This window comes from Onychostruthus taczanowskii, unplaced genomic scaffold (assembly GCF_017590055.1).
Source record: "Onychostruthus taczanowskii isolate IOZ18803 unplaced genomic scaffold, ASM1759005v1 scaffold37, whole genome shotgun sequence".
Classification (NCBI taxonomy): Eukaryota; Metazoa; Chordata; class Aves; order Passeriformes; family Passeridae; genus Onychostruthus; species Onychostruthus taczanowskii.
In genome coordinates, this window is record NW_024501126.1 from 2,505,153 (window position 1) to 2,527,881 (window position 22,729).

At 44.1% G+C, this 22,729-nt stretch overlaps 1 protein-coding gene across 3 annotated transcripts in view; it reads right to left on the reverse strand.

Annotated features, from left to right (window-relative positions):
- The window catches only part of UNC80 (unc-80 homolog, NALCN channel complex subunit), a 124,000-nt gene that overhangs the window by 19,887 nt on the left and 81,384 nt on the right, over window positions 1–22,729 (reverse strand). For all 3 annotated transcript variants that reach the window (XM_041411679.1, XM_041411677.1, XM_041411678.1), the window contains 15 exons: window positions 22,263–22,357; window positions 21,286–21,375; window positions 20,842–20,943; window positions 19,320–19,500; window positions 17,773–18,041; window positions 14,012–14,146; window positions 13,227–13,365; window positions 12,065–12,161; window positions 11,366–11,536; window positions 11,072–11,164; window positions 8,947–8,982; window positions 8,425–8,643; window positions 5,288–5,488; window positions 2,953–3,076; window positions 571–696 (listed from right to left, as the gene is read on the reverse strand). In XM_041411679.1, coding sequence (XP_041267613.1) covers window positions 571–696; window positions 2,953–3,076; window positions 5,288–5,488; window positions 8,425–8,643; window positions 8,947–8,982; window positions 11,072–11,164; window positions 11,366–11,536; window positions 12,065–12,161; window positions 13,227–13,365; window positions 14,012–14,146; window positions 17,773–18,041; window positions 19,320–19,500; window positions 20,842–20,943; window positions 21,286–21,375; window positions 22,263–22,357 — 2,078 coding nt within the window. The remainder of the gene's footprint in view (window positions 1–570; window positions 697–2,952; window positions 3,077–5,287; window positions 5,489–8,424; window positions 8,644–8,946; window positions 8,983–11,071; window positions 11,165–11,365; window positions 11,537–12,064; window positions 12,162–13,226; window positions 13,366–14,011; window positions 14,147–17,772; window positions 18,042–19,319; window positions 19,501–20,841; window positions 20,944–21,285; window positions 21,376–22,262; window positions 22,358–22,729) is intronic.

Genomic DNA, 22,729 nt, shown 5'->3' on the forward strand with positions numbered 1-22,729 from the left:
TGAAATTCTCCAAAAAGCCTGGAACTTTTTTATTTTTTTTTTTCGTTCTGGCAACAAGGACACCATTGGGTCAGCAGCTGAAAAGCCAAGTTGCCCTGCTTTTTGTGCTGGCACACGGTGTGACCAGCTCAGGTAAGAGCAGAAGAGCAGAAACTCCACTCTCAGTTACACACATGGTCCCACAGGAAGACAGGAAGGATTGCATGGATGTGACCCAAGCCAGGGCCCATCCTCCTGTGGTGGAAATCTTACTCTAACTCCTTAGATCCTGCAGAGAATCCTGACCTGCTTGTCAGAGCCTTACACAGCACCCATCAGCCAAACTCCCTGGACTTCAATGGCAGTGTTAAGCTGATGGATGCTTGCTGTGGACTTGGCCCCAGCAGATGAATTCTGAGCTCGGTTCAAGCCTTCAGAAAGAAGGGATAATTTACATGTCGCTTCTCGTTAATTTTTGATGCACGTTCCACAGTTTTTGCCCAGCTTTTGCAGAAAGCAAACAGAGCACTGATGAGTTGGTGTCTCAACCAGAAGCTCTAAAGGCCTGGCCATGGGCCAGGGCAGACACACCTGTATCTGCAATGCTACAAGCCGGACAACAGCTGTGCTGAAGGGCAGAGGTGGCGAGAGATAAGGGCTGAGATGAAGAAGGGGTAATCCGTCAGCCACACTGGAGGGTCCTACCACTCCCATCACCTGCAATACAAACAGAGCACATCACCACAGCTGGCTACTTACAGTTTCATCCATGCCATATCCTCCAACGTCAGTGAAATGGAGGTGCCTTTCATTGAGCACTGAGTTGGGGTGGATCTGGTAGAACCAGCCCCCCCAGTGGTCCTTGCAGGAGCTGGGGCCAGTGAGGAGACGGTGTTCCAGCAGGGAAAGGGAGGGGAAAAGAGGGAAACCAGCATGGATGGGAGGAGTGCACAGGGAACCCGGTACATTTATAAATGTACCCAGTACCAGCCCTGAATGACCAGCACTGGACTGGTGGAACAGCTAGAGTTGGAGGATATGTCATTTGACAACTGTAACAAATAAAAATCTGTCATCAAAGCAAAAAGTCTGCATTGAAAGTGGACACCTTTTCCCTTCCCTTGCTTGAAAAATAATGTCCTAAGTCTGACCCAAGCCAGGTTTTGTACAATGTTCAGATTCCTCTCAAACACAGCCTGTTTTGGGGAACTCTAAGCATGATTCCTCTCAGATGACTGACCCCAGATGTCTGAAGCAGAGTCACCTGCATGTGACCTGGTTGTCTGGAGCTGCTTGAATAATCACCACAGGGAGACAGCACTTCTAGGGGAGAGTAATTTGTACTGTTTGGGATGTGTCCCTCAGGAGGAATTAAATCATATGCCTGTTTCTCACAGGACCAGACACATCTAGATGACAGGAACAGGGAGAAGGTACCTGGCCACTCCTAAGCTTATGGGAGATGAAAGCATGCTTCTTTTCCAAATTCAGCCTGGGGGAAAAGGCAATAAACAGTTTTTTGTCAGAAAATCAAAGGACAATTTAGAAGGGAAAGAGTCAGAGCTCCTTCTTTACACATCACTATGGATTATCATTGAGATATTTCCCCACCTTCCTGGGTGATTGATTTTTGGTCTTTGTGATCTACACATGATACACCATGCAGTCAGTGCTCCCAGTGCAATAAGGTAAAATACTTGTAGCAGTAAGAATGTGTTCCTGGTAGCTCTCCCTTGTGTTCCCAGCCAGCAGAACATAAGCACAATGACTGCACTTCAGCACTGCAGAACTTTCTGCTGTTTTTAGAGCACTGGCTAATTATTGTGGGCCCCTTGGAGAGCTCGCTGGGGTGATTCAATCTGCCATGCCTGCTTGACAAACTGCAAGGCCATTCCAAACTCCTGCTTGAGCTAGCTGTCTAGCAAACTCCCCAAGTAACAACTCTTAAGTAATCTGAGGGCTGGGTTTGCTTTAGTGCCAGATAGCTGCTACCTCAGCTTGGACAAGGAAGAAGTCTTGTGGACTCTGACAGGTTGGAGCTTCCCTGCCCTTGCAGCAATGAGTGCTGAATTGACTTGAAGGACAGGAAACTGGCAAAACCTGACGTTGCATTTTAGCTAATGATCATTGTTTTTAAAGGCCCTCAGAGCACTGGTGAATCCTGAAATGTTTTTGGTAAGCTGCGAGACATGGTTATAACATTTATGCTCTAAGGAGAAAATGTTATAACACCCACTAACAGTAAAATTCTAGTGCAGAATTTATAATTTATTTTGTACATGGAATGGGAGCATGCTTTGGAGTTTGGGAGTTTTGGAATGGGAGTTTGCCCAAGTGGCTGGAGCTACATGGATATCCCAGTGCAACAGCTGCAGAAACACCGTGGCCTACCAGGCAAACTCTGTCCACATCACTTGTCTGTTGCAACACTCTTAGGAGCACAAACTTCACTAAGAGAGGGATCTGAATATTGTACAGCGCAAACCTGTACAAGATCAAGCCAGGGACATTACAAATAGTTTACAATTCACCTTGTAAACCCTTCTAGCTATCAAGCACCCGCTGGCCTCTGACGGAGCGACCAGGGCCCTCCCCACTGGGGACGGTAGGCATCCCCAGTGCCACCCTCTCCCCATCTCTACCAGGTGTGTGCAGTCTCCACCACCCCACTCTCCAACTTGCAGCCCTCAGCTCTCAGCTCAGTCTGGCAAAGGTGGATCTTCAAAGTGGTGCGTGGGAAGTGATGGAAAAGAAATCGCTTGACCGCTGCTGTCGGTCACTGTATCTCCCCATGCACCACTTCAAAAATGAACCTTCCTGTCTCTAGTGTCACCTGCAGAGTCCCCTTGTGGGGGGTAAAGGGGACGGGTAAAATGACAGGAATGGGAATAAACTCTCATCTTCAGTCCAGAGAAACCAACAGCGCGGGGAAGGTTTAGCAAAGGTTCATGGGGTTGCCGCTCGGCTACTCACCAGATTGACACAGACATTGATCAGAGACCTAAGGTGAGGCAGGAAGGATATGATAGGCTGCCTCTGAAGTGTCAAACAAACCCCTTCAATCAAACTGCTGGCAGGCTCCCACTCAACCTGGCGCCTGCAATACAACAGTAGGTGCTGTTAGCCAAGGGCTCCTGCCCCCCACCAGACGCCCAGACACGGCGACCGACACACAGTGACACACGGAGGAGACGTGTCACACAGCCACCATGCACGTCTGGGAGCAGCACGGAGCGCGGGACAGGCAGAGCGCTCCGGGAGGGCACGGAGCACGCCACAGAGACCAGAGATGGTGGAGCCCTGGGGCTGCTGACACCAACCCCTCACTGCAGCCGTGCTGGAGCTGCGTCCGCTCCCTGAGGCTTCCCTGCCACCGAAGAGGGAGGCCACGCAGTGGCCTCTGTGGGGGAAGGTCTGCTGTGCCGAGACCACGCTCTCCACCTCGTGTGGCCCGTGGATGTTCCCACTGGATGAATAAACCCCAGCGGCCTGAGTGCCCTCTGCCAGCTCCTCTGCAGCTCCTCTGGCTGTCACTGCCACACACACACTGCCCTGAACGTAACCTGGCCCAGCTGTATAGCCTTCATCTCCACCTCCTGCTGCACCAAAGCCGTGGTCCTTGCTTCCAGGGTCCTTGCTTCCCTGACACTTTGCTTTCTTCACCAAAACAAAACTTAGGGATTATGCCAGGTGCTGAAAGGATTTCCCTTCCTAATGGTAAGCAGACAGAGCATAGGTAACATCAAAGTGGTTCACACCCTTCATCTCAGGGCCTGACTCTCTGCAGTCATTGTAGTTCACAAGCCAGCAGCTGACTGCATTTACTGGGACAGAAAGACAAAAGGCTGGCACAGCTCGATAGCTGAAGCCTTAAACAATACCCCAGTCAAGCTCTTCAGGTGACCTCCCAGAGCCACATGGGGAATCAAGTGCTCGCTATGCAAGTTCTTCTCCAGACCAACATCAATCTCCCCTTTGCGCATCCACTGTCACTAAATCCCCAGAACAGTGGCTTGTTCTTGTTCTTACACACCCACCGATTCCAGCAGACACTGGGTTTGGAGTGGGATGCCCACAGGAGGCAGTGTGTAAGATTCTGATCCTGAGTACCCCAAGGGATGGCTCCTGGGCTCTTGCACCCAGACCCATCCCAAAGAGACTGCTTGACTCAGTGATGCTCAAATCTAGTTGCTGCATTTGGTCCAGTGGCTTTGCTGTCCTTTTGTGGACAAAAGAGGAATTTAAGCCAAGCATAGGTACAGGCATAGAGAGAGAGAATGTGAAAGGAATTTTCATTTATGGACATCCATTCTTACATAAGGAAGAAAGATCTTCAGGAACAGAAACCCCTACCTGCCTTTGAGGCAGAAGAAAGTATGAGCGGGGAAAGAAGGAAAGAATGAGAAACAGGCAAGACATGGCAAAGAATCAAACCAACAGGAGAGAGAAGCACCAACATTTCTACCTCTGAATTCCCTAGAAGGGTGGAGGTTTTTGAAGCAGATTAGCCAAAGAAAAAGATAGTGATGCCAGAAAGAAGATATCACCTCCCTATTATTGTTCCATGTTTGATTCCTATTGGGACATAATTCTGATGTTCTCTAACATGATTTGGCTTCTCAGCTGAGACTGCCAATGAAGTGCCATTCAAGCAGTTGTGGACATATGCCTATGAAAGTGACCAAGACCAATGCCTCTTTTTACTCAGATCACTGGGAAATTCACAGTTCTGAGTGATTTTATACCACCCAGACTGGATCTGTACCACTGCCTCCAATCAGGGATGCTCCACAGTCCATATTTCTTGAAGTTGCCAAAGCCTGTACATACCATAATGCCACTGTGTGATCTACCAGGCTTCCACTAGGCATGGACCTGAAGCAGCTGATGCAGTTCTTTACCTTTTACTAGAGAGCAATCAGAATCTATTGACTATTTTTGTCTTTACAGAGAACATAACAGTATTGCCATGCTAGAAATACTCTTACTACAGTCTAACTTTCCATTAAAAAACTCACAGCAGAAGTTAATTAAAAGGGCAGTGAGATGGGAAAAAATCTGAAGACTTCTTTTCGGGAAAGAAAAGTGACGTTTCTGGAAGTTCTCTCTTTAGTTCTTAATAACCACGCTGCTACCAGAAGACACAACAAAAACATCAACATAAACACATTTACAGAGATAAAAACACCTGCAATTTTCTGGTATGTTGTAAAGGCTCACTGCAACATGACAGTAGATGACGTACCCACACTTCAAGGCTTGCAACACCAGAAACGGACCCCAGAGGGTTTCCAGAGTACCTGCTCACCTCAGAGTAGGCATCTTGTGAATTTTATTGAACATACGATCCAATCTCTTTAGGATGAGGATCAGGGCAGGTCTCACCGCCTCGGCTGTCCAGTCGGTGATGGGCAGCATCTCCATGATGTAGCGCCGGAGCCCGCGGCTCTCCATCGTCTGCGTGTCGTAAGGAGCCAGCTTCAGCAGGGAGTGCGCGATTTCTGCCAGTCTGAAACCACGGGGCATCGGGGGGAAAGTGAGTACAACCTGCACTTCTGTGTCCATTCTTTTGCTTCTTTTCTGCCAAGGTCGGGGTTACATCGTGAGATGGTATTTCTCGTTGGGACTCAGATGTTTATTAGTGCTTATCTCTGTTACAGTCTCACAGACCGTGAGTCCTGCAGTACTTCTCTCTAACAAAGTAAAAATGGAGCCACATCTCTTTCTCTACAAGGCCTTTTAAGAATAAACTGTCCATTTAAGAAGTGACACCTGAATTATTTTTACTTTTAACCCTATAACCAACCACCTGTGCCCTGCAATGCAGATTTTTTTTATCCAATTACACAAAACCACCCAAACCTAGAAAGAAGGTGAAGAAGGATAAGAAGGACCAGCCTCCACCCTAAAACCTCCATCTTGCTTTATACATATCACTATATTATAAAACCTTAAGCTGTTACGTTTTCCACCCTGTGATATTTCACACTTCTATTCAAACTCCACACCCACAATCCCAGTTCTATCATTCAATTTTGGAAGCCTTCTCCACGGCCTCAAGTCAAATGCATTGCTCTGTTGGGGTCAGTGTCTGTCAGAGCAGAAAGTCTAAAATTCTCAGCATCCAGGGTTCCAGCATTTCTACACACGTGCCAATGAACTAGCATATAAATATTCAGGAGCCTAGTAAAAAGAAAATGGTGCAAAAGTCAAATGTGCTGCTATTTAAACTCTTAGATCTGATGCCACAGTTCTGGTGTGTCAAGACTTCTTGCTGTTTATATTTAAGAACACATGAATGGTCTAAATATTACTTTTACACTGACATTAAATGCACCAAGGGAACATCAGGAATCACAGATTTGGGTAGCTGAAAACAGAGTACCTGTGCTGGCAGTAAGACTACAACACTGCAAATGCCTGTGAAATACAGACCTGACATTACCTCTTTCTCAGTTAATGAGGGATTTGGTTTTGTTCTGTGCTTTTTTTTCAGTATTATCACTTTAGGAAGTATCATTGTGCGATTTTCAGGTGTTAAGTTTTAGAAACAAAGTGTCCATAGGTTTACACAACATGTCCTTTGTAGGATTGCTCCCTGCAGTTTTTATTTGTTTCTCCTAACACCTCTACAGATTGTGTTGCTGTTGCTTTTTTCCACTATCCCAGATGGCCTTGCCAATGGCATTTTTTTGTATTGACTGTGAAATATCATGGCAGTATTTGACTTACACTTGCAGTTTGATGAAAATCTACTGAAATACTTGGATATTTGTGGTAAGCAAAGATCAGAAATAAAACATGAAACACCAACAGACTTTGTATTGGATGGTTACAGTACAATCCTATCCATATTGTGGGGGCTTTTTCTGAAATGCATCCAGCTAATGGAACATATTTCTATTCTCTTCATAATCTGCCTAGTGATATCAAGGGCAACAAGTTTCTCAGATTAACCAAAACTGGTAGAAACTTGGGGTTTTATCCAGTATTTCTTTATTATTCCCTTTTTTAAACTGCTTTGTCCTACCATGAAGTAGGCCTGTTTTCTTAAATGCTGTGAAATTTAAATTATCATATAATTAAGCTTCTTGCCAGCAATACAATATCAGTTCCATGCAATGATATATAAATACTTCTTTATGCATTATAAAGCGTGAGATCCATTTCATCCAACTTGAGACATCAATCTCAATTAATCTGCTAGCTCCTTCCTAGCAGAAACAAGCAACCTGGGAAATTTTTATCTTCCTGAAATATTGGGATAAACAGTTGGATGTGCATCTTCCTTTCCACTGGGTGCAAAAAGATCTTCATGACTTTTGCAGACTAAACATTTGACTTTTAAATGGCTAAAATTGGGTGAGATGAATCCTATCTGAAGTGACTAGCATATTATCCCATTTTCTGTCAGCCTCCCAAGACCACGACTGTCACATCACATTCTGATCAATCTGCTCTCCATGTAGAACTGTGTTTGTCCTACAGTGGTTAAATCCTGTCATGTCATGTCACTGATACTTATGAATTTATGTAATGATTGAGACATGTTGCTTTTATTTAGAGATTACTATGCTTAAGCATTTTAGGTCACCACCCTGACAAAGCAGCTATTTCTAGCACTTTCCAGGAGACTTAAAAGAATAAGAGCACAGCTCATTATCTGCTGTAAATTAATGTCAGCTTCACTGCTGTAACCTCTGACCAGAGAGACCTTCTCTCTTGAAAAGAGAGCAGTATTTGCCAGCTGCTAGTGTAAATGAAAAACTGACAAAATAATCAGATCTATTCCCTCTTGTCCCAGTTATTGCTTCTCAGTAGCAATTTATGGTTTTTTGTGTTTACCATGAACAACACTCAGAGAATCAGGTCCAAAGTGCTAGGATGCCCTACCCCCAACTTCTTCCAGGTCAGCACCATGTGAAACCATTGGCAGTGAGCATCCAACCCGTGAGCTGGACTCAGTGCAGTGCTGCAGGAAAAGACTTGTGCATCTGCTGCATCACATGCTGAGGTGCTGAGCCTGTAAATGCCCTCTGTCCCATCCTTCCCTGTATTTCAGGCTCTTAGAAAGTGGCTGTTCTGCCTTTCTGGCTTGTGAGCTGCTGGCTCTGATGCACACTGGAGAGGATAAATGTTGTATTCAACCAGGTGAGCAGCTTCCCCAGCCCTTGCCCTGCAGAGACAGATTTATCTTGTCCTGAGACATCAGAGGGAGCTGTTTCAGATGGGGTCAGAATGAGAGCAGAGGAAAGCTTAAGAAACCTTCTTTATAAACAACCAGCATCAGTATAATCTAAGGAGCATCCAAAACACTCTCTGCATGTTTCAGACAAAAACATGCAACCAAAAAGTGATTCCATCTGTTATTATGAAAGAGAAAGAGCTGGAAGAAAGGAATCCCCCCTGAGCTGAACAAGAAAAAGCAGAATGCCTGTGGAATACCTCATGTGGGACTTCACATCCAGCAGCTCCAGAGAAGTCACCCGGGGCTCACCAGCCAGGTTCTGCAAAATCTTCAGCCTTGGACCGCAGTGCTTGTAAAACTCTGTGCAGATATTCAGCAGCGACTCCCGCGGCCTCCTGAACTCTTCTCTGGCAATTCTTTCATCTAGCTCCTCTCGGGGAAGACCCTGGCCCTCCTCCATTAAGTGAAGGTTCTCCCTGAGGATACAAAGTAGAGGGTGTTATATGCTGTGGATCATCAGGGATAGGTTACAACAACCTCTTCCTCTTCTTTTTGCAATAGATGCTTTCCTCTGCAATTGAAAGAAAGGTAGTTGCATCTGCAATTGAAAAACAAAAAAAAGGGAAGTTATAATCTTCCAAGTCTTGCTAAAAATGTAAATATTTTCTGCATCAACTATCTTTTGATATGTCCCCTGACAAAAGGCTGCCTGTCACAGCAACTGTGTGTGGGAACGTTTCAGCACACATCAGGGAGACTGGGATAAAATTTTACTGTACCTGATAAAGTGCAGCTTGGCTCCCTGTTCTGGGTACCTGGGAAAACAGAAACAGTGAGGTTGCAAACAGCAACTTAGTAGTGCCTAAACTTGCCTTTCTAGAAGAAAGTGACAGTGTTCTACCCCAGGGGTTTATGCACCATGGTCAGGATGGTATCTTGTGTCACTGGAACAATGCCTACCCATAGTTACTGACCACACTGCATGGCCTGTATCTCCCAACTTCCATCAAAAAAACATATTCCTAGAGTTACTTGACTTATTCTGAAAGGAAAAATTCAGGCTTAAAAACCATAGCTCTCTTTCAAGTGATTTCTCTTACTGATTTTCACCTCAGTGCTCAATCTCTTTCACAAAGCCAGAGCTCACCAAGTGAAAAGAATACCTCAGAGTGGAGTTTTTTTGTTGTTTTATTGTCATTTTCTCTTGTTACTTTTTTTTTGAGAAAGCATTACAGACCCTGCACCACTTGGTTACCACGTCCAAGGCTCGAACAGCAATCATTCTAACATTGAGAGACTCCTGCTGTCGCTAGCAGATGTCTGTTGCAATGATAACACAACAGAAGAAACAAGTGCAGGAAACCCAGAGCAGTGCAAAAATATTTTGGATCAGAGGCTGAATGTCTGATAATGAGAAAAATCTGGAAATGTAAGTCAAGATGGCTGAGTCACACTGCACTGGGAATGTCTACGCTGTCTGTCAGCAGATACGCATCAACTGCTCTCCAAAATCAGCAGATAAGTAATGAAGTACTACTTTCCATTACACCTTATTGTCCTTTGACTGAGCAATCTTGCAAATGAAGTAAATGGCATATGTCCACTTCAGACTTCAGCATGTCTGGTTTATCTGCTGCTTTGTCATGTCTGAAGTTTATCTGCTTCTCACATCACGGATTGAAAGTCAAAGCCATGTTCTAACCATGACTGAATAGATTTTAAAGCATAACAGACTCATGCCAGAAGTTACCAGCCAAGATGTGTACACATTTATAAACTGACATAATAGCCCTTTGATGATCCATGCAGAAATTGATTTCTAAATCCCTTGAATTTAAAAAAAAAAAAAAGAAGATAGGTAATAACTTGTAAAACTCCAGAAAAACAGCTACCCCAGCTTTTGCTAGGCTACAATTCCCCTTTCAGGTCAGCACAAACATTCAGATTTTTAGCACACCAATGCATAGTCTGGCCAGGAGAAAGCAGGGATGCCTGCTGCAAAAAAACCCCTTCACAATCCCAAATGCTTGTGGGTGGATTAAGCCCTTCCTCTATAACCAAGTAAATTGTCAGCGGCCTTGCCTAATTTTGCAGCAGCCTAACTGAAATGGCCACTATGGCCAGGAGCAGAATTCAATTCACTGGTGCCATGTCCTTCTTTGTTTCCTTCTTCTGTGGGAAAGTTCTTTGGTGTTTTGTTTTGTTGGGGTTTTTTAAGAAGGACAATAATACTTCCAGGCATTCTTTTGCCTTCTCTCAAGCTGTCAGTTACCCTTCCTGTGCTATCTATAACTGCAAAAAACCCCAGACCAATGTGGAGGAAAGAGACCACAGGGAATGTACAAGGAAATGGGAAAGGGAGCAAAAGAAAACTAGAGGGGGTGCCAGTGTCTGAGAGCCTCAAATGATAGGAAATTTGAGTTTGTACAGGTGTTCAGCCCCTTAGAACAAGGCCAGAAGATCTGACCCTTCTGCTGGCCAAGCAGGCTCTGCCCACTGGCCACTCTGACACTGGACTCAGCAGGAAGCAAAGCAGAGAATGAGGGAGCTTCAGCAATATACTTCTAGAGGGCAGAGAGGGGAATGAATCATTCAGGATGTGTGTCCTCCATTTTGATACTCTGGTCTTCTATGGTTTAAAGTAGAAATCCTAGTCTTGGGTATTTTGGTTATCATCAGAAATGCAGTCCTGGGGAATGTGCTCTTTGGATGTGGCTGTTTTCTCCCACAGTACAGTACCCAGAGCACTCCCTCAAGCTGTCTGAGGCCAAGCACTCTGAGCAATGAGATATTACCTTACTAAAAAAACAAACAAACAAACAAACAAAAAACTAACCCAAAAAAATCCCTAAACCAACCAAACAAAACTGTTTCAGGAAATGAGAAAAGAAAGAAAAGCCTTACCTGGTGTTCACACCTGCTGACATGGTGTGGTTTGCTGTTGTGGTCCCTTTATGGCCTTGGTCACATCGACTCATCTGTGGGGCTGTCATAGGCCTGGCAGAGAGAAGGTGAACAGCACACTACACATTAAACCTGACAAGCACACAGAAATTCTCCTTTTGCTCTGAGAACTTGCACTGATTTTACCAAGTCTGAAAAACTCAAGCTACGCTGCGTGTTGTGGCCTCCTGTGCATTCCCTGTCCCTGCACAGACAGCCAAAAGCAGGCTCAGCCCCTTGGCCCACGCGTGCTACCTGGTGAGAACTTCCACACTGTACAGGAGGGCCTGCAGAGAGGTGGCAAGGGCACCCATGGAAGCAATCTCCTCACGAGCTGCTGTCCCAGTGTCCACTTGAGAGGTCTGTCGCTTCAGCTTCTGCAAGTAACAGGGAACCAGGGCTTCCAAGACCATCAGCATCTGGAGGCTGGGAAAATAACAATACCTGATCTGTTTTATCTTGTTATTCCTGAACTCACATTAGGCAGAGGCTTAGGTTTCTATCTGAAGACCCTGGATCTGTAACTAGGCAATGAGTTCATTGCTTCTCACTAGAAGTCTTGAGCCAAAGAAACAATTGGATTAGGAATTTCAGGGGGAAATTAGATGATGCATGAAACAACAACAACAACAACAACAATAATAATAATAATGATGATGATGATGCTGCCACTGAATTTTCAGGTATCTTCTAAATATGTCATCCATTTGCTAACAAGCATTTTCCCTTCCAAAGACTCTCTTCTTCCCTGATTCCCTCTTGCAAACTAATAGATGTCCTTTGGAGCTGGTGTTACCCCTAGGAATGAGTAACAGGCAGAGGCTTGGCCTCAGAGCAGCTCCACAATTGGAATTCTTTATCCTCTGCCTCCATTTGCCAGCCTTGCTTTCACAGACTATATACAGCTTTCGTGCCTTTTCTGAGTGTGCACAAATCAAGACAATGGATTTTCACCTTCTGAATGACTCAGGAGCATAAGCCACCACTGTCACACACAGCTTGATGGCTTCACTGATGGAGAAGGTCAGATCTTCATTCCCATAGCAGAAGTCTGAGGGAGTAAAGCAATATGAGAAGACTATCACACAGGCATACTAAGTATGAAAGGAGCTAACACATTTCCTTTTCCCCCTCTCCTATTGCTTGCTTTTCATGTTAACAATGTCCAGCAGGCTTTTGGACAGATAAAAATGTGTCTCTGTAAAAGAAACATATGCTGCACTCCTACTTGAACCCTACTGCCCAGGCACTCAGTAGGTGAAACAGCTCTGAGCAGGTCAGCTGCTGCTGAGCAAAATGCCTACAGAGTCCTCTTTCAAACATCACCCATCAAAAGCTAAGCCTTAAGCTCATATATGGCAAGGACACATGTCAAATTCATGATAATTTTTATGCTCCCTGTGCTTTTTATTAGAAGTTCCAACCACACAAAAAGTGATGCTGATGCACCACTGTTGGCAGAAGGTAGTTTTATATCTCAAAAATCAAGCCCCTTCTATACTCATAGCCACTTGAGTGCCAGCACAGAAGTGACTCTGTTTTGCTAGTGATTTCAGAAAAAGATTTCAGAAGTCACATACTACAAATATCACTTTGGGCATAGTTAATTCTGGGCATTAAGAAACCAGAAAGAATAATATTTGTAAATAAATCAACAGCCTCCCCAGGAGCTCAGCACTGCTGGGTGTCTGAATTGTACCCATCATCATCCACTAGTTACAGTCTGCCCACAGGAGAGGATGCTTTTGTTTCCTGTCCATGTGGAGCAGAGCAGAGGATGACACAGATCCTGTCAGCATAATACAGTTTATCAGGCATCTTCATTCTTCACTCACACATGTTAAAATTCAAAATGCCAGAGGCTAGTCTCAGACCAGAAGGCTTAAAGCAGAAAAAGTAGCTTTGCAATAAAATTAATTAATAATTCCCCTCCTGCAGAAAATATTGAAAGGGTGATGGTGATAAAGCCAGTCTTCAAAGCCCCATGAGGCACAGGAGACAGATAGGACACTCCTAAAGAAGAGATGAGCTCTGAAGAAATCATGCTGCATCAAATGTCTGTTGAATCAATAAACAATAAACCAGAATTAGTGAATAAAGGGTACTTAACTATTACCTAATGACTTGAGAGGCTTTTCTGCTTTCACCAGCTCTAAAATGTCCAAAATGTCTGGAGTATCTCCCTCCAAAGACTGCAGCAGGTCAAAGAGGCACTGAGCTGACACTCCTTTGCTGGTTCCATTGTTTGTAGCATCCTGTTCCAACAAGAGGCATTCATGTCATCCCAGGAATCTTTAGCTGGAGGTGTGGACGGCCTTTATTTTTGACAAAGGGTCCACGTGGAGTTCAAGAGCTCATTGCTTTCAACCAGTAAGCCTTGCAGGATCTGAAAACTGCACATAGATCTTTGCTGCCCTGTGCAGGACAAAGATAGCACAGGTGTGCTGACAGTGCCTCACTTCAAAATAAGATCCCATTAACTTGCCCAAAATGTTAGAACATCATTAATGAATATTTCAAAACATGACTAATCTAGTCTTAGACTTCACATGTACTAAAACTTGGTATTAAGCCTTTAAGCCCTATTGCTGGATTCTGAGAACGGATTTGCATTTAAAGAGTTAAAAGCCATCATAATTCTTTAAATAGCCATGTAAGTCCTTTTATAATATATTTATACACAGAAATTTAAAGAAATTTAAAGTGAGACCACATTTACTGGCCTGGACACCAGCAGCTGCCATCTCAGCACCCTGCTCCATCAAGTGATGCACAGAAGCGTGCAGAAATAAATCTGGACCTGGTTCTGTGCAGCACCGAGTGCTCTCTGCCTGTGACCTCTGGTGGGGGTGGCTGCACTCACAGGCTTCCCCCCGAGACAGGAGGATGGCTCTGACTCACAGGGAACTCCAGGAGAGGGGCCACGCTGGCAAAGAGCTGCAGGATGAAGGGCTTGCGGTGCAGGACGTAGAACTGGCGGCACGCGAACTCGATGGCCTGGCGCAGCTGCGGGTTGCTCTCGTAGTCAGAGTACACCTGGGCACATGGAAAAGGACATGGAGGCTCTGCTCCAGCTCTTCACCTCCTGAGCCCAGGCTGACCAACTTCAGCGCTGGCATTCCTGATAGGTTTGTCTAACACGCTGTTAAAGATGGGGACTGGAGCAGCCCTCCCTGCAATGCATTTCACGGTGTCTTAGGGTACAAGATGTGCCTGGGGCTGTGCATTCTATCGCCATCTGTCAGAGCTGGGGCAGTTCTCTTCTGTTCACTGGGCAGTTTACCTCCCCCACAACCAATCCTCCCTGCAGGAGATCTCTGCGGTTCACGGCCACTGAGTGTCCCTGCATGGCTGATCAAATTCCATCATCCCACTGGGAGATGCATTGCCCAGGGAGAGCCAAGCATTCCCAGCTGGATAGAATCTGACACTGGAACACCCCAGCAGCCTTTCCCACTGCATTCCCACAGGAGCAGCTTTCTTCTCCACTGCATTCCCAGAGGAAGACCAGGCCCATCTACAGCACCCCTGGAGCTTCAGAGGAAAACTCCACCCTTGTCCAGGATCCCTGCTCCAGCAGAACCACAGCTGGCACTGCAGGAGGGCTGAGCCACCATGGAATGGGACTGTGCCACCACCCTGACACACAGGGGGTCAGGTCATGTTCTGACTCTGTCAGTGTTGTTTTGTATCATTGCATTTTTATTTTTATTTTCTTCCCTAATAAAGAACTGTAATTCCTATGCCTATCTCTTTGCCTGAGATTTTTGCCCTTAATTTCAAATTTATAATAATTTTTGAAGGAGGAGGTTTACATTTTCTATTTCAAGGGAGGCTCCTGCAGTAACCTGTCTTTTCAAACCAAGACACATGGACAAAATATCCTTAGGAAAAAGTTTGCTTTTCATGCTTGAACATTCCTCTCATTATTAGTCCAATATTTCCTACATATTGAGGTTGATTCCTTCCCTCTCCTTCCTAGAAGCACTTCACTTCTTAGAAGCCAGTTAGTGCTTTCTTTCTGAATCTTCCTATTTTTCAGTTAATCAAATCTTCCAGTTCTTTCTCACAAGACATGTTTTCTACATGAACATCCCTGTTTTCCAGTACTCTGATGCTTTCTCTGAGCTGGATACTCAGTACTTCCAGTGAGGATCACTGATGATGAAAGCCGAATTATTCCATGTTTTTCACACAATATAAATCTGTGTAGTCACCCCAGACTGTCATTTGAGATATTTTTCTCTTCTACCCTTCAGCAGAAGGATGCTGTTGATTCATGTCTGGCTTCAGATCTATAATTCCAGCATTCTGTCCTACAGAGGTGCCACTGATCCAGTTACTTTCCTTCCCATATTCTGTGGCTGATGATTTAAAAGTAGTGTAACCGAAGTTTGGGTTTTTTCTTTTTTTTCAGACTGCATCTCTAGTTCGTCATGATAATTTGTACTCCTACTCTGTCCTCCAACACAATGATAGTGCCACCCACTTTTAAAATATTTTAAGTTTTTTAGAGTGGCATTTCCTTCAGGGCTGGCCATTGAACCATGCAGAGAATGTGTTGCAAATTTGTGGGATTTGTTTCCCAGTTATGTAAACAGGATGAATTCCCAGGAAAAACTTCTCTGTGTGGGACCTCTGCAGAGACTTGTCAGTGCCCTGGTAGGCTGAGGAAATTAGCATGGCTTTCATACAGCCAGAACCCTCCAGCATGGGGATGAGACCCATCAATTACCAGCAATATCTCATTACCTCAGAAAGGGAAATAATTAACTGTGTATGCATTTCAATTAGCAGCTGGATCAAGCCCAGAAGTGGTAAAAGAATTGAGCACAAACAAACAAACTGGTCTTGGGTACCTGGAGCAGAGAAATTAAAGTCTGCAAAACCAAACAAGCTCAGAAACACTTGCATTTTCTTTTAGAATGGCTTTTTTTACCTCCCAGGAGTGGTATTTTAATAATTCAGTAGTTGACAATAATTGAGGGTGAGGATAGGAAAGAATTACAAACTAATTACTCTCAATATGAAGTGAAAATGAAGGGAGAATCCTTTGCAGGACTGAATGGTCACTGTTGAGAACTTCAAATTATGTTTTTAGGCTATTTTATTTCAAAATGTCTTGTTTCTCATTAACAAACCCATGCACTGCTTAACTGGACCCAATTCATACTTATCTAATCATGTAATGCAGGATATCAGACTTTAGCTATCTAAACATGTTCTGTAGTAGCTGTAAAGTAATCACTGGGTCTAATTATTGTTCTCTGTTAACTATGTGAAAATGAACATATATAGGGATTCTTCTTTTCTGTATTTGCATTATAATTCTAAATCTCTACTTACATACTGCCTTTGAACCCTACAGAAATAATCCTTTCTATCTGTAAAATAAGTATTTTTTATGTTTTATTTTCAGTAGCTGACTTTTTTTGAAGAATCAACAGGAAAAGAGGCCCACATGTTCATCTTGAAGCGAAGAGAAACTCCACCTCTGACACTTCCAATATTTGTCATGACTCACAAGAAAAAACATGCAATTCTTCATAAATGTTTTGAGTTGTTTTCATACTTAAAAACTGAATATAATTTAGTCTCAATTAGCAAGTAGTAAATCCAGATATTTCAACTATTTCCCAAACTTCAGCCATCCCTGAAGCAAAAACCACAGAGAGATGCCCAAGGTCCAAAAATTGCCCAGAAATTCCACATTTCTGTGTGGAAGTACAGAGAAAGGAAAAGACTAATTTTTTTTTTTTTTATACTATATTTATATACTCTATTTATTTACTTAACACAATGCAGAACAGAAAATTTAGTCATTTACTCAAGTAGGAAATAGAAAGATAATTTGGGCCATCTCACTGTTGTTCTTGGGGTACCTAAAAGCTCTCATGAGGACTGAGCAGATTGAAGTTTCCATGTTGTCAATTCCATCATGGAATCACAGGATGGTTGCAAGGGACTTTAAAGCCCACCCAGTTCCACCCTGTGCCGTGGGCAGGGACACCTTCCACTATCCCAGGCTGCTCCAAGCCCTGTTCAAGCTGACCTTGAACTCTCACAGGGATGGGGTGTTATATGAGCTCCTTCGAGCTAGGTCTCAGAAGCTCTTGGAGGTCTATAACACACCTAAGATAGCTCAGCTACCTTTGGAGGCATAAAAATCAGCAGGAATGTTTCTGTTGCACTGTTGGAAACAAAAAGGTTTAATAAAAGGCAAAATAACAAACAGAAAAAACAATCCAGGTGCAAGAGGTCTTTGCTCCTGGTAAAACACCTCACAAAAGCAATTAGTTTCTTTGTTTACTTCATTTTTAGTAAACTACCTAGGTGGGATTTTTTTGGCTTTTGTCCAATTAGCTGTCCTTAAGTCTGAAGTCCCTAAGGTCCCATGAGGTGGCTTTTCACTTCTAATCGATGAGAGAAACTTTTCTTTCCTTTTTAAGAAGACAAAAGACAGTTTTGCCACTCCATCAACAAGAAGCACGTTCCCACAATGGGACAGCCACAGCTTCTTTGGGCAGCCTGTGCCAGGGCCTCAGCACCCTCACAGGGAAGAACTCACGGGAAGTTCTTCTCACAGGAAGAATTTCCTGCCGAGGTGTGACCTGCAGCAGGACGCGGCAGCATTCCCTGGGATTGCCCCTGGCACGGCTCACCTGCAGCATGCTGGGCAGCACCCACTGGTAGCCGCTGAGGGAGAAGAGGTGGTTGAAGTGCACGGCCGTGTTGATGACGGTGGCGGCGTACTGCCTGAGCAGGGCACTGTCCTCGGGGTGCAGGATCAGCGCACCGTTGAACACGTTCAGGAACAGCATGATCTCATCCCCCCACGGGAACTCGCTGGGCATGCCAAGGAACATCTCTTCCAGCAGCTTAATCCACAAGCTTTTCTGAAGGGTATCTAGACCAAAGAGCTCTTTGCCAGCTGCAAGGGAGAAGAATCGACAGCAGTCAGCTCTGTCTACCATAGCCAGCCTCACCTCACTGCAAAGAACCATCCCACAACAATGGCCATCCTTCTGCCTTTCTAAAATTATTTCACCCATCCTGTGTTTCTTTAAGTGCTTGAGCAATCCTCAATTTAAAGCATCAATATGAAGAATGATAAATATCACACTGTTCATTTGCTGGTTGGACACACTTCCCTTAAAAAGTGGAAGATCTGAGCTTGTACATGCATCGTCTGCCCCACACAGAGGCTGTGCAGATTTATGCTCAGGTTTTATGTCCCAGGTGTCCCACACATTACAGCAAACTGATGCAGAGTTACAATAATGCTTCTGAAATCAAGTGCCTTCAGGGCTGGTACAGAACTTGCCAATGCTTACCACTGTGCAACACTGGCCTATTTAACCTATTTAGCATCATGCTGGAAAACCTGCTTTACATCCAGAGCAAAGTTTCTGTGTGGACTTTCTTATCCCTGCTGCAGAATTTGCTCAGACTTCCTTGGATGTCAACTGCTTCCTCAAAGCAGATGGCAAAGGACTTTGAGCAGTCCTTTTTAGTCTCATGCGTAACTTTAATAACTCAACTAAAACTTATTCTCATTTGGGTCCAAAGCAAGTAGCCTTGCCTGGAGAATTCCAACAGTGAAGCCTTTTCTGCTGCTGTGCTTACAAACCAGCAGCTCTGTATCAGTTTCCCTAGGAAGAGATTCATCAGCTTCCAGAAACGCTGCAAGCCTGTATGTTTCTAAGGCAAACGAGGCATTCACTGTGATGCCTTAAGGAGCTGGAACAGAGGCTAGATGGAATTAAGAGGAATAAAGAGGATATTTGTTGAAGTGCCTTCAAAGGCAGTACCAGAGCCACAGTCGTGGCCCTGCCTGATTGGCTCCAAGATGGAAGCAAAAGACGGCTTGGTCATGAGATCTCTCACTTTTATAAGTTTTGGTCCATTTGCGTACTGGAGCTAATTGTCCAATTACAGCTCCAGTCCATAAAGTCCCATCCTTGTTTTTCTCTCTTCAGTCCACATTGTTTATGCTCTTGGGCCTGACATCTGGATCGGTTGTCCTTGAGAAGGAATTGTTTTGTCTCTCTACTCTGTGAAGAGAGCTTACTATCCCCTTACACGAAGCCCAGACTCACACACTAAAGCAGCACAGATTCTGAAAAACATAAAAGCTAAACCCTGAGGCAACTGCTGAAACCCTCTGTGCCTTGTCCAGCCCTCCAGGAGAGCTGCCAAGGGATCACACCTTGGGGGTCACTGAAGAGCGAGAACTCGGCGTCAATGGCACTCCGGGGGAAGGACGGCAGGCGGAGCAGGTCCTCCTGCAGCATGGACACGTGGGACTGCTTGTGGGCTGGAGGGATCTTCTGTGTCAGTGAGATCAGGAACAGCACCCGCCCCACCTCCTCCAGCTTGCGGGTGAACACCTGGCAGGGAAACAGAGATCTACATCAGCCTAATCCAAAAACTCTTTAAAATCTCCGTGCACTTGTACGGCTCGCTCTGATCCGAGGGATGCTGCACTCATGGCTCAGAGGATCATGGTGAAATTCACAGGGCTGATGCTGCACCCCCTTGCCAGAATTTGCGTGCCACTGTTCTCCAGCCCAGGTCTCACAGGTGGGTTGTGTTTGTAAAAATGGTTCTAACAACACTTTCCGTTTCTGTCTCCTGGAGGACCCGAAGTGGTTGTGGAACAATTTTCAACTTTGCCATAGGTTTTTCTGTAGGTTAATGTAAGCCCCAAGGTGGTCAGAGAAACCAACCCCAAGGTGAAAGCCACATGTTTGTTTTTCCTCTCTTCAAGGCCTTAGATTATAGTCAACAAGAAGTTGGAATTCTATCTACCTTCTGGAATAAGACATCTAGCCATGGAAAGTATATGTATAATTGCAAAAGAAAAGTAGCCAATAAAACAAAGCAAGCACTTGTCCAAGTAAAAAAGTACTTTTTTTGCTGCTCAGTGGTGGTTACTACAGTGTTGCTTTCTTTGCTGAAGCTGGATGTTTTCCAGCAACATCTTGCATGACTAGAGAGAGGCTAGCAAATGTGTGATGCAAGTTTTACCTTAGAAATATTTTGGGCTCTGAGCACTCTAAATATAAAAATGTGGAAAGCAAAATAATGCCCTGACAAAAATGTGAAGACCATTCAAATATTTTTGGATCATGTAGAGTGTATTAAACTCATTTATTTGTGGGACACCTCCTAGAACCAGAGTAATTTCTGTTAGAGAAGCAACCAAGTTGAGCCCAAGTAATTTCAGATTTTTATTGACTTTCTAATGACAGGTACATGACATATTGTCCTATTTTATGCCACACACATATGAGATGACATTGACTTTATCTTGCATTACTTTAGCTGCTAGCAGCAGCTTTACAGGTGCCTTTTATAACCACTCATGATGGTATTTTCCTACTCTCAGTAAGAACACAACTACAATAGCTGATTTTTGGCTACAAAAATACAACTGTTAATACTAAATGCATAGTGCTTAAACACATTCCTTTGTAAATTTTCTGCAAAATGATCCACCTAAAAGGAAACTGGCTGCACAGAGTTGGGGAGGGGGTAATTCACATTCCACTCTAATCTTCCTTAATAATGTACAGAATATATGGCCCCAAGGCAGATTTCAGCTTGATTGCTACTTCTCAGTGAAACTCTTGATCTGCATGCAGCATGAGGGAAAGCCTTTAAAAGGGGAAAAAAAAATATTTTCAGGGTTTGTTTCTGGTTAGAGGTCTTTGGTGACAGTGAGATACCTGTTTCTGAATGAGCTCTTGACCCTTTTCTGGATGCATCTGCACCAGGTTGAGCTGGGGAGAAACTGACCTCCGGAAAGGATAAATATCACGGACGTAGGTCTGCCAGGAAAGGAAAAAAAGTATATTTTAAACAAATGTTATCACTATGGCATCACTCAACAGAATGGAAAAAAGGGCCCTTTAACCCCTTCTGAAGGGCAAGGGCTTTCAGACAGTGTCAGGCATCATGAAAGACCACAAACAGAAGAGAAATTTGATCTGTTCTAAGAAAACTTCTGCCTCTTCCCTCTTCTCTCAAACTTCAATCTTTCAGCGCACACAGCTAAAGATGTGATGCCCACAGACAGAACTCTATTTATAGGATGTTTGTTCTCCTTTAGATGAACCTGATGTTTAACCCTGACAAGATGAAAAGTCACATGGACTTGATCTTTTCCTTACCTTGTTGTAATGAATGAGATTCCAACGCTTATCCATTAAAAAATAATGAGAGGACTGAGTTTCAGGTATGTTAAAAAACTCCAAACACTCCTGAAAAGAAAGAAATCAAAATATCCTGTTACTTTTTAGTTGTTTTGTACAAATACCACAATATCCAAAGGAAGAATATCCATCTAATAATCTATAAAGGCACAAGTATGCATGCCTCAATCAGACTGGCACACTGTTGTGGCTTTAATTATTTATTTCTTTTGTTAATCATGAAGTACCTGAGTATGTTTGTGATAATCAAAGCATGCTGACCTCACAATCCTGAAGACTGGTGTTACTTATCTTGATGTCTTCATATCACACATGTTTGTCTGACTCTATGAGCATATGGGCCTGGGTATTTATCAAGATTTAGTGATAGGTGGTATGCAGAGACACTGAAGTTCTGGCACTTCAAAACACTGAGATGTGATTCCCAGTAAAATTTAACATAGTCAGACAAACTGAAGGCTTTTACAAATCTGTTTCCTATGTGGCTCAGTTAAAACCACCCAGGACATTTTTTGCAGAAAGAGAAAGTGACTGCATAGCTACTGGATACCAAAATATTGTTGTGGTTACTGAACAATCATTTTCACTCTGATCTTGATCAATCTCTCCTCTCTAGTGTTGATAAAACCAAACATCTAAATGATCTGTGTATTTATCAGAAGTATACAGCAAATACCCAGCAAGCTGCAGTGTCTCCAAATGTAGTTGCATTTGTGAGGTTTGGGATTTCTGTGAGTTCAGAGCATTTCTACAATCCTTAAATGTGGGATCCTGTTTATTGCAACCAAGCTCCCCTCACAGGGACACAGACATTCCTGTGAACAGGATTTCCCTCCCTGACACTGGGACAGGATGATCAGGCAGCATGGATTGCTGGCATCCAGGTATGGCAGATAAATGTAAGCAGTGTGTACAGCTCAAACACTCGCTCCTACCTTCAGCAGAGCCTCAAACTGCGTGTCCTCGTGCACTGGTAACTGCGTTGGGATGTCACACTCATTCTGTCCGTGCACAACAAGGGTTTTTGTGCCTAGAGGAAGAAAAGTTGTTGCATTCTCCCTGCCTCTTTAATTAATTTCAAGAGACTGCCCATGGAGAAGGAGTGGTACTTGCAATTCATTCCTGGACAGGCAGACTAAGAGTCCTGTCTGGAACCATTAAGCAGTGTTAACATATTCTCCCACTTCCACAGTTTAATGAGAAATTGAGCTGTTCTTAAAGGATGAGCTGACCTTAGCAGCAACTGTCAGCTCTGAGGAAGAAACATGCAAAAGGTCAAACCTGTTTATCAGTGAGATATCTCTTGTCTGACTCATAATGCCCAGAGTCTGAATGGTAGACTTTTACAATAATGCTCCTCCAGCCTTTCACAGCCCCCCTGCACAAAGCTCTGGGTTGAAAT